This window comes from Patagioenas fasciata, chromosome 36, assembly GCF_037038585.1.
Source record: "Patagioenas fasciata isolate bPatFas1 chromosome 36, bPatFas1.hap1, whole genome shotgun sequence".
Classification (NCBI taxonomy): domain Eukaryota; kingdom Metazoa; phylum Chordata; class Aves; order Columbiformes; family Columbidae; genus Patagioenas; species Patagioenas fasciata.
The window spans coordinates 2,699,483-2,711,625 of NC_092555.1; the positions used below are offsets into that span (position 1 = coordinate 2,699,483).

At 57.4% G+C, this 12,143-nt stretch overlaps 1 protein-coding gene across 2 annotated transcripts in view; it reads right to left on the reverse strand.

Annotated features, from left to right (window-relative positions):
* Positions 1-1,606: 1,606 nt before the first annotated feature.
* The window catches only part of LOC136114239 (cyclin-dependent kinase 16-like), a 39,015-nt gene continuing 28,478 nt past the window's right edge, over positions 1,607-12,143 (reverse strand). For both annotated transcript variants that reach the window (XM_071801178.1, XM_071801177.1), the window contains exons 11-17: positions 11,636-11,733; positions 7,486-7,588; positions 5,967-6,009; positions 4,724-4,814; positions 3,631-3,708; positions 2,545-2,592; positions 1,607-1,739 (exon numbers count right to left, since the gene is read on the reverse strand). In XM_071801178.1, coding sequence (XP_071657279.1) covers positions 2,555-2,592; positions 3,631-3,708; positions 4,724-4,814; positions 5,967-6,009; positions 7,486-7,588; positions 11,636-11,733 — 451 coding nt within the window. In that variant the 3' untranslated portion in view covers positions 1,607-1,739; positions 2,545-2,554. The remainder of the gene's footprint in view (positions 1,740-2,544; positions 2,593-3,630; positions 3,709-4,723; positions 4,815-5,966; positions 6,010-7,485; positions 7,589-11,635; positions 11,734-12,143) is intronic.

The window sequence follows — 12,143 nt, forward strand, 5'->3', positions numbered from 1 at the left end:
ACCCCCCCCAGAGTAACCTCAGAGGGGGGTGCGAGCAGCAACGAAGCACCAAAGAACCTCGAAGTAAAGGCTGAGTAACCTCGGAGTAGCAAGAGGGGCTGAGTAGCGGTGGAGTAAGGCTGGAGTAGGGCAGAGCTGGGCCTGGGAAAGCCTGGAGTAACGGGGGAGTAACCTCTGAGTAACCCCCAAGCATCCCACAAGATGCGGAAAGGCCCAAAGAACCACAAAGTAAAGGGTGAGCAACCTCAGAGTAACACAAGAGTAACCTCAGAGTAACATGAGAGTAACCTCGGATTAAGCCCCGCCCCTCCCAAAAGCCAATCAGAGCCTCCCAGGAGCTGTGGAAACACCAAATAAGGCCTGAGTAACCCTGGAGTAACCGCGGAGGGAGGTGTGAGGAACCTCGGAGTAAAGTGGGAGTAACATCAGGCAAAGCCCCACCCCCCAGGATCCCTCCCAAAAGACCTCAGACCCTCCCAAGGAGACGTGGAAATGGCCATTAAGGCCCGGAGTAACATGGGAGCAACCCTGGAGTAACAGGGGAGTAACCCCAGAGTAACATGGGAGTAACCCCAGAGTAAAGGGGGAGCATCAATGGGGTCAATCCCACCCCCAGCGACCCCCCAGAGCTGTGGAACCACCAGATAAGGCCCCGTGTAACCCCATAGTAACATGAGAGCAACCCCATAGTAACATGTGAGTAACCCCATAGTAACATGTGAGTAACCCTGGAGTAAAATGGGACGGACAACGGGGGTCAATCCCACCCCCAGGGACCCCCCCAGAGCTGTGGAAACACCAAATAAGGCCCCGAGTAACCCAAGAGTAAAGTGGGAGTAACCCCATAGTAACATGTGAGTAACCCCCGAGTAACATGAGAGTAACCCCAGAGTAAAGCGGGAGGACCAATGGGGTCAATCCAACCCCCCAGGGACTCCCCCCAGAGCTGCGGAAATGCCAAATAAGGCCCCGAGTAACCGCGGAGTAACAAGTGAGTAACAATGCAGTAACATGTGAGTAACCCCAGAGTAAAGTGGGAGGATCAATGGGCTCAGTCCCACCCCCCAGGGACCCCCCCCCCCCCCAGAGCTGCGGAGACACCAAATAAGGCCCCGAGTAACCCCGGAGTAAAGTGGGAGTAACCCCATAGTAACATGTGAGTAACCCCGAGTAACATGTGAGTAACCCCAGAGTAAAGCGGGAGGACCAATGGGGTCAATCCCACCCCCAAGGACCCCCAGGGACCCCCCCCGGAGCTGCGGAGCCACCAAATAAGACCCCGAGTAACCCCGGAGTAACATGGGAGTAACCTCGGAGTAACCTGTGAGTAACCCCAAATAAGCTCAGAAGGGCCCCCCCGACTCCCCCCAACCCCCCCCACCCCCCCAGGTGACCCCGCCCCCCCCGCTAAGCCCCGCCCCCGCGGGGGGAGGGGCCCAAATAGACTCTGCTTTATAATATTGCCTTGAAAAAATAAAACTCGGGGTGCAAGGGGGGGGGAAAACGACCCCAAAATGGGGGCGACCCCCCCAAAAAATTGGGGGGGGCCCACGTGAATCCAGCAGCGGCTCTTCGGGGGGGGGGGAAGGGTGATTTTGGCCCCCCCCCCCCCCTAATTTTGGGGGGGTCCTCCCCTTAGTTTAAGGACCCCCCCACAAGTTCTTGAGTGGTCCGGTCCCGTTTGGGGGTGTCCTGCCCCCCCCATATATTTTGGGGGGGTCCCAGCAGCGATCCGGGGGCTGTGGGGAGACAACAGGGGTAAGGGGGGGACCCCAAAATTGGGGACCCCCCCCAAAATCGCTTCCCTCCCCCCTCATTTAACCCCTTATGGGGACCCCATTTTTGGGAGGGGGGGGGTCCCCAAATTTTGGGGGGGGCTCTTCTATGGGTGACAAGGTCCAAATTTAGGGGGGGCCCAAATTTTGGGGGGAACCCCAATTTTGGGGTCTCCCTATTTTGGGGGTCCCTCCCATTTGGGGGGTCCCCTATTTTTTTGGGGGGGGATTCCTCTTATTTTGGGGTCCCCCCATTTTGGGGGTTCCCCCTGTATTGGGGATCCCATTTTTTGGAGGGGACCCCCCTAATTTTTGAGGGGGAAACCCCCCTATTTTTGGGGTCCCCCCATATTCAATGAGTCCCCTCTACTTTTTGGGGGGGTCCCTCAATTTTTGGGGGGGTCCCCATTTTTTGGGGGGGTCCCCATTTTTCGGGGGGTCCCCATTTCTGGGTGGGGGGGTCCCCTTTTTTGGGGGGGTTCCCCTTATTCTTGGGGTCCCCCCTATTTAATGAGTCCCCCCTAATTTTGGGGGGGTCCCCTCAATTTTTGTGGGGGGGGTCCCCATTTTGGGGGGGGGGGTCCCCATTTTTGGGGGGTTCCCCAAATTTGGGGACCCTCCCCCAATTTTTGGGCCGTTCCTCCTATTTTGGGCCCTATTCCCCCATTTTTTGGGGGGCTCCATAATATTAAGGGGTCCATGGGGGGGGGGTCCCCACTTTGGAGGGGGGGTCACCCCAATTTTTGGGGGGGGTCCCCCCATTTGTTACCTTCCCGGTGTCAGAATTCGGTGTCGAGCACCTGGAACGAGGAAGAAGCTGCGAAGAAAAGTGGGGGGGGTCACCCCAAAATCTGGGGGGGGACCCCAAAAATTGGGGGGGTCCTCAAAAATTTGGGGGGGGGTCCTCAAATTTGGGGAGGGGGTTCCTGGATTTGGGGGGGTCCCCAGATTTTGGGGGGGGGGTCCCAATTTTGGGGGGGGGTCCCAATTTTGGGGGGGGTCCCCAATTTTGAAGGGGGGGATCCCCCAGTTTATGGAGCATCCCATAATGATCATGGGGGGGTGCTTGGATTTGGGGTCAATTCTATGGATTTTGGGGTGTCCCCATATTTTGGGGGGGGGGTCCCCATATATTTTGAGAGGGTCCCAACATTTTGGGGGGGGGTCCCAACTTTGGGGGGGGGGTCCCCAATTTTGAAGGGGGGATCCCCCAGCTTTTGGAACATCCCATAATGATCATGGGGGGGGTGCCTGGATTTGGGGTCAATTCTATGGATTTTGGGGTGTCCCCATATTTTGGGGGGGTCCCCATATTTTTGGGGGGGTCCCAATTTTGGGGGGGGTCCCAACTTTGGGGGAGGTCCCCAATTTTGAAGGGGGGATCCCCCAGCTTTTGGAGCATCCCATAATGATCATGGGGGGGGTGGTTGGATTTGGGGTCAATTCTATGGATTTTGGGGTGTCCCCATATTTTGGGGGGGTCCCCTTATTTTGGGGGGGTCCCCATATATTTTGGGGGGTGTCCCCATATTTTTGGGGGTGTCTCCATATATTTTGGGGGGAGTCCCCACATTTTGGGGGTGTCCCCATATTTTCGGGGGGGGTCCCCATATATTTTGGGGGGGGGGGTCCCAATTTTGGGGGGGGGGTCCCAACTTTGGGGGGGGGTCCCCAATTTTGAAGGGGGGATCCCCCAGCTTTTGGAACATCCCATAATGATCATGGGGGGGGTGGTTGGATTTGGGGGCAATTCTATGGATTTTGGGGTGTCCCCATATTTTGGGTTGGGTCCCCAGATTTGGGGTGGGGGGGGGGGGGGTCCCAATTTTGGGGGGGGGGGGTGTTGGGTGCTGACCGGGGGGGGCGGGGCTGGGCGCGCTCAGCGGCGCCTCCTGCTGGAGCTGAATCTCCTTCAGCGCGAAGATGGACATGGCTGCGGGGGGCGGGGCTTCGCCTCAGGGGGCGGGGCCAACACGCAGGCCCCGCCCCACTGTAACCCCGCCCATGCTGATACCCACCCCCTTGTAGCCCCGCCCACTTCTCCCTCCCAATGAAGCCCCTCCCATCGCAGGCACTGCCCATGGGGAAAGCCCCGCCCACCCCAAGCCCCGCCCCTCACAAAGCTCCGCCCACAAGCTCCCTTCAGGCCACGCCCTCCTGTCCTCTCCCACTTGTCCCCTTGACCACACCCTCTTCCCCCTCCCCTTGACCCCGCCCACCAGACCCCCCAGGCCCCGCCCCTTTGAATCCCCACCCCTTGCCCCCTCAAACCCCGCCCCCTTGTCCACCTTAGCCCCGCCCCCATCCCTTCTCCCTTGTCCCCGCCCACCAGGCCCCGCCCCCTTACCCCTCCTTAGCCCCTCCCATTTGAATCCCCACCCCTTGTCCCATCAAAGCCTGACCTCCACAGCCCCGCCCCCTCCAAGCCCCGCCCCCCACAATGCTCCACCCACCCCTTCCATCTAGGCCCCACCCTTTTACCCCCCAGGCCCCGCCCATTTTAATCCACATCCCCTTGTCCCCCTGTCCCCCTGTCCCCCTGTCCCCATGTCCCCCTGTCCCCCTGTCCCCATGTCCCCCTGTCCCCATATCCCCCTGTCCCCCTGTCCCCCTGTCCCCATGTCCCCCTGTCCCCATATCCCCGTCCCCCTGTCCCCATATCCCCCTGTCCCCATATTCCCCTGTCCCCCTGTCCCCATGTCCCCCTGTCCCCCTGTCCCCCTGTCCCCATGTCCCCCTGTCCCCATGTCCCCCTGTCCCCCGTCCCCCTGTCCCCATATCCCCCTGTCCCCATGTCCCCATATCCCCCTGTCCCCCATCCCACTGTCCCCATGTCCCCGTATCCCCCTGTCCCCATGTCCCCCTGTCCCCATATCCCCCTGTCCCCATGTCCCCCTGTCCCCCTGTCCCCCGTCCCCCCGTCTGTCCCGTCCGTGTGTCCCACTCACTGTCGGGCAGGGCGGCCACGCGTGGCCCCAGGCAGCTGAAGAAGGGGTGCCCCATGGCCTCGGCCGCGCCCACCCGGCGCCGCCCCTCGAACTGCCCCGCCCACCGTCAGGACACGCCCACCAGCCGCGGGGACACGCCCCCTGCTGGGCGTGCCCACACAAGCCCCGCCCCCTCCCGCTAACAGCCATGCGGGGAGGGGGGGGAGAGGAAGTTCCGCCCATTAGGGAAGCCGCGCCCAGGGGGAGCCCCACCCAGGGGGAAGCCCCGCCCACCAGGGAGCCCCACCCACAGGGGAAGCCCCACCCACCGGATGGGGTTGGGGAGCCCCGCCCTTTGATGGAGGGGGCGTGGCCACAGCAAAGCACTACGGGGGGGGAGAGGGCGGATGGGAGGAGCTTGGGGTGGTGGGCGGGGCTGGGGGCGGAGTTTGGGTGGTGGGAAGGGATGGGGCGGAGCTTGGGGCCTTGGGTGGGGCTGGTGTGGAGGGGTGGAGCTTGGGGTGGTGGGTGGGGCAGGGAGTGGGGGCGGAGCTTGGGGCGGTAGGTGGGGCCGGGTTGGAGGGGGCGGGGCTTGGGTTGGTGGTTGGGTTTGGGCAGGGGGTGGAGCTTGGGGTAGGGCTGGAGGGGGTGGAGCTTGGGGTGGTGGGCGGGGCTGGGAATGGGGACCGAGCTTGGGGATGGTGGGTGGAGTTTGGGGTGGTGGGCGGATCCAAGGTGGAGGGGGTGGGGCTTGGGCTGGGGGCGGAGCTTGGGGCTGGGGGCGGGGCAAGAGATGGGGCGGAGCTTTGGGTGGTGGGTGGGGCTGGTGTGGTGGGTGGGGCTGGTGTGGATGGGCGGGGCTGGTGTGGATGGGCGGAGCTTTGGGCTGTGGGCAGGGCCAGGGTGGGGGTGGAGCTTGGGGCAGTGGGCGGGGCTGGTGTGGAGGGGTGGGGCTTTGGGCAGTGGGCAGGGCCGGGGCATAGGGGGCAGAGCTTGGGGTTTGGGGATGGGAATGGGGCAGTGGGTGGGGCCGCGGGTAGGGGTGGAGCTTAGGCTGGTGGGCGGGGCTGGTGTGGAGGGGCGGAGCCTGGGGCAGTGGGCAAGGCCGGGGGGGGGTGTCTTTGGGATGTGGGTGGAGCTTGGGGCAGTGGGTGGAGCTGGGAAGAGGGGTGGGGTTCGGGGCTGTGGGGGAGGAGCTGCGGGGTGTGGGCGGGGCCTGGATGGAGGGGGCGGGGCCGGGGGGGGCGGGGCTTCTCGTCCTCACCTGCAGCAGCTGCCCCAGCAGATCGGTGCCCACGGGGTCCAGCCTGGGGGGGGGGACGGGTCAGGGACACACGGACAGATGGATGGACACACGGACGGACAGACGGACGGATGGACAGACAGACGGACAGAGCTGCTGCGCCGCCCCAGGCCCCCTCCGGCGGGTATTGGGGATGGACAGACACATGGATGATGGATGATGGATGGATGATGGATGGACAGACGGACACATGGGTGGGTGGATGATGGATGGATGGACAGATGGACACATGGACGATGGATGATGGATGGACAGACGGACACATGGATGGATGGATGGATGGATGGGTGGACACACAGACACATGGATGATGGATGGACAGATGGACACATGGATGGATGATGGATGGATGGACACACAGACACATGGATGGATGATGGATGGGTGGATGGACAGACGGACACATGGATGACGGATGATGGATGGATGGACAGATAGACACATGGATGATGGATGATGGATGGGTGGATGGACAGACGGACACATGGATGATGGATGATGGATGGATGATGGATGGATGGACAGACGGACACATGGATGATGGATGGATGATGGATGGATGGACAGATGGACACGCAGAGACATGGATGATGGATGCTGGATGGATGGACACACGGACACATGGATGATGGATGGATGGATGGACACACGGACACATGGATGATAGATGGATGATGGACGATGGATGGACACACAGACACATGGATGGATGGATGATGGATGGACAGACGGACACATGGATGATGGATGATGGATGGATGACGGATGGATGGACACACACACACACGGATGAATGATGGATGGATGGACAGACGGACACATGGATGATGGATGGATGACGGATGGATGGACAGATGGACACGCAGAGACACGGATGATGGATGCTGGATGGATGGACACACGGACACATGGATGATGGATGGATGGACAGATGGAGGGACACACAGCCACACGGATGGATGGACAGATGGACACACAGAGACATGGATGGACACACGGACACGTGGGTGGACGGACAGACAGGTGGATGACGAACAGATGGACGGATGGACACACAGACACAGAGGGACAGACGGACAGCCGTGCCGTGCTGGCCCAGCCCCCCCGCGGGGTAGGTGGGGAAGGACAGACAGACACACACAGACAGACAGACGGACGGACCTGCCGTGCTGGCCCAGCCCCCCCGCGGGGTAGGAGGGGAAGGACAGACAGACACACACACACAGAAGGACAGACAGACACACACACACAGAAGGACAGACAGACACACACACACAGAAGGACAGACAGACACACACACACGGACAGACGGACGGACCTGCCGTGCTGGCCCAGCCCCCCCGCGGGGTAGGAGGGGAAGGACAGACAGACACACACACACAGACAGACGGACGGACGGACCTGCCGTGCTGGCCCAGCCCCCCCGCGGGGTAGGAGGGGAAGGACAGACAGACACACACACACAGACAGACGGACGGACCTGCCGTGCTGGCCCAGCCCCCCCGCGGGGTAGGAGGGGAAGCGCTGGCTGCGGAACTCGGGGTTGGAGCCGATGCCGGGCCAGGAGGACTCGGTGGGGGTACCTGGGATGGACCCATTATGGACACGGACCCTATAGACACTGACCCTATAGACACTGACCCTATAGACACTGACCCCCTATAGACACTGACCCCCTATAGACACTGACCCCTATAGACACTGACCCCCTATAGACACTGACACCTATAGACACTGACCCCTATGGACACTGACCCCTATAGACACTGACCCCTATAGACACTGACCCCTATAGACACTGACCACTATAGACACTGACCCCTATAGACACTGACCCCCTATAGACACTGACCACTATAGACACTGACCCCTATAGACACTGACCCCCTATAGACACTGACACCTATAGACACTGACCCCTATGGACACTGACCCCTATAGACACTGACCCCTATAGACACTGACCCCCTATAGACACTGACCCCTATAGACACTGACACCTATAGACACTGACCCCTATAGACACTGACCCCTATAGACACTGACACCTATAGACACTGACCCCTATAGACACTGACCCCTATAGAAACTGAGACCTATAGACACTGACCCCTATAGACACTGACCCCTATAGACACTGACCCCTATAGACACTGACACCTATAGACACTGACCCCTATAGACACGGACCCCTATAGACACGGACCCCTATAGACACTGACACCTATAGACACTGACACCTATAGACACTGACCCCTATAGACACTGACACCTATAGACACTGACCCCTATAGACACTGACCCCTATAGACACTGACACCTATAGACACTGACCCCTATAGACACAGACCCCTATAGACACTGACCCCCTATAGACACTGACCCCTATAGACACTGACCCCCTATAGACACTGACCCCCTATAGACACTGACCCCTATAGACACTGACCCCTATAGACACTGACACCTATAGACACTGACCCCTATAGACACGGACCCCTATAGACACGGACCCCCTATAGACACTGACCCCTATAGACACTGACCCCTATAGACACTGACCCCCTATAGACACTGACCCCTATAGACACTGACCCCCTATAGACACTGACCCCTATAGACACTGACCCCTATAGACACTGACACCTATAGACACTGACCCTATAGACACTGACCCCCTATAGACACTGACCCCTATAGACACTGACCCCTATAGACACTGACACCTATAGACACTGACCCCTATAGACACTGACACCTATAGACACTGACCCCTATAGACACGGACCCCTATAGACACTGACCCCCTATAGACACTGACCCCTATAGACACTGACCACTATAGACACTGACCCCCTATAGACACTGACCCCTATAGACACTGACCCCTATAGACACTGACCCCTATAGACACTGACACCTATAGACACTGACCCCTATAGACACTGACACCTATAGACACTGACCCCTATAGACACTGACCACTATAGACACTGACCCCTATAGACACTGACACCCTATAGACACTGACACCCTATAGACACTGACCCCTATAGACACTGACACCCCTATAGACACTGACACCTATAGACACTGACCCCTATAGACACTGACACCTATAGACACTGACCCCTATAGACACTGACCACTATAGACACTGACCCCTATAGACACTGACACCCTATAGACACTGACCCCTATAGACACTGACACCCCTATAGACACAGTGACCCCCATAAACACATGGGGACCCCAATATACAGAGTGACACCCCTATATACACACTGAGACCCCCATACATACTGACACCCCTATATAGACACTGACACCCCTATATAGACTCTGACACCCCCATATATACATTGACAGCCCTATATACACACTGAGAAACCCCATATACATTGACACCCCCATATACACATGGGGACCCCAATATACAGTGACACCCCCATATAGGCACTGGGGGACCCCCATAGGTCCACAGGGACCCCAGAGACACTGAGGGACCCCAAAACACCCCCAGGGACCCCAAAACACCCCCAGGGACCCCAAAACCCCCAAATCCCCCCAAGTCCCCAGAATTCCCCCAAATTTCCCCAAATTCCCCCCCAAATTCTCCCAAATTTCCCCCAAAGTTCCCAGAATTTCCCCAAATTCATCTCCCCCAAACTCCCCAAATTCCTCCAAATTCCACCCAAATTCCCCCAAATTTTCCCAAATTCCCCCCAAATTCTCCCAAATTTTCCAGATTGCCTGAAATCCCCAAAATCTCCCCCAAATTTTTCCCCCAAATTCCACCCAAATTTCCCCAAATTCCACCCAAATTTCCCCAAATTTCCCAAATTCCCTCAAATCCCCAGAGTTTCCCCCAAAATTCCCCAAATTCCCCCAAATTTTCCCAAATTCCGCCCCAAATTCTCCCAAATTTTCCAGATTGCCTGAAATCCCCAAAATTTCCCCCAAAATTTTTCCCCAAATTCCCCCAAATTCCCCCCAAATTTCCCCAAATTTCCCCAAATTTCCCAAATTCCCTCAAATCCCCAGAATTTCCCCCAAAATTCCCCAAATTCCCCCAAATTTTCCCAAATTCCCCCCAAATTCTCCCAAATTTTCCAGATTGCCCCAAATCCCCACAATTTCCCCCAAAATTTTTCCCCAAATTCCCCCCAAATGTCCCCAATTTTCCCAAATTCCCTCAAATCCCCAGTTTCCCCCAAAATTCCCCAAATTTCCCCAAATTTTCCCAAATTCCCCCCCAAATTCTCCCAAATTTTCCAGATTGCCTGAAATCCCCACAATTTCCCCCAAAATTTTTCCCCAAATTCCCCCCAAATTTCCCAAATTCCTCCCAAATTCTACCAAATTTCCCAAATTCCCTCAAATCCCCAGAATTTCCCCCAAAATTCCCCAAATGGCCCCCAAATTACCCCAAATTTTCCAGATTGCCCCAAATCCCCAAAATTTCCCCCAAAATTTTTCCCCAAATTCCCCCCAAATTTCCCAAATTCCCTCAAATCCCCAGAATTTCCCCCAAAATTCCAACCAAATTCCACCAAATTCCACCCAAATTTTCCAGATTGCCCCAAATTCCCACAATTTCCCCCAAAATTTTTCCCCAAATTTCCCCAAATTCCCCCCTAATTTCCCAAATTCCCTCAAATCCCCAGAGTTTCCCCCAAATTTCCCCAAATTTTCCAGATTGTCCCAAATCCCCACAATCTCCCCCAAAATTTTTCCCCCAAATTCCACCCAAATTGCCCCAAATTCCCCCAAATTTCCCAAATTCCCTCAAATCCCCAGAATTTCCCCCAAATTCCCCCCAAATTCCCCCAAATTTTCCAGATTGCCCCAAATCCCCACAATTTCCCCCAAAATTTTTCCCCAAATTCCCCCCAAATTTCCCCAAATTCCCCCATATTTCCCAATTTCCCTCAAATCCCCAGAATTTCCCCCAAAATTCCCCAGAATTTCCCCAAATTCCACCCAAATTCCCCCAAATTCCACCCAAATTTTCCAGATTGCCCCAAATCCCCAAAATCTCCCCCAAAATTTTTCCCCAAATTCCACCCAAATTCCCCCAAATTCCCTCAAATCCCCAGAATTTCCCCCAAAATTCCCCAAATTCCCCCAAACTCCCCCCCCAAATTCTCACAAATTTCCCAAATTCCCTCAAATCCCCTCAAATCCCCAGAATTTCCCCCAAAATTCCCCAAATTCCCCCCAAATTCTCCAGATTGCCCGAAATCTCCAAAATTTCCCCAAAAATTTTTCCCCTAATTCCCCCAAATTTCCCCAAATTCCCCCCAAATTCCCCCCAAATTCCCCCAAATTCCCCCCAAATTCCACCCAAATCCCCCCAAATTTCCCCAGATTTTTCCCCAAATTCTCCCAAATTCCCAAATCCCCCAAACTCCCCAGATTTTTCCCCAAATTCACCCAAATCCCCAAATTCCCCCAAACTCTCCAAAGTTGCCCAAATCCCCCAGATTTCCCCCCAAATTCCCCCCAAACTCCCCAAATTTCCCCCCAAATTTGCCCGAACCCCCCATTTTCCCCCCGGATTTGCCCGGAAGTGTCGTTTTCCGCCCAAATTTGCCCGAATCCGTGGTTTCCGGCCCCGTTGCGCTCACCGAGGGCTCTGAAGATGAAGTGCAGCTGCTCCTGCACCGAGGAGCCGGGGAACAGCGGGCGCCCCGTCACCATCTCCGAGAAGATGCAGCCGACCCCCCTGCGACGCGGGGAACGCTTGTGAAACCGCGTGAGACGGGGAGCAACACCCTCGTGCAAGAGCCCCCATCACCCCCTCCAGAGCCCCACAGGAACCCGCAGTCCACGTGCAAGGCCCCTGGGCACCATCCCAGCCCCCCTGTGACTCCCCCCTGGCCCTTGTGCAAGGCCCTGGTGCAACACCCTCGTGCAAGAGCCCCCATCACCCCCCTCCAGAGCCCCACAGGAACCCGCAGTCCACGTGCAAGGCCCGTGGGACCCATCCCTGCCCCCCTGTAAACCCCCCCCAGGCCCTCATGCAAGACCCTCGTGCAAACCCCTCGTGCAAGAGCCCCCATCACCCCCTCCAGAGCCCCACAGGAACCCGCAGTCCACGTGCAAGGCCCCTGGGACTCATCCCTGCCCCCCTGT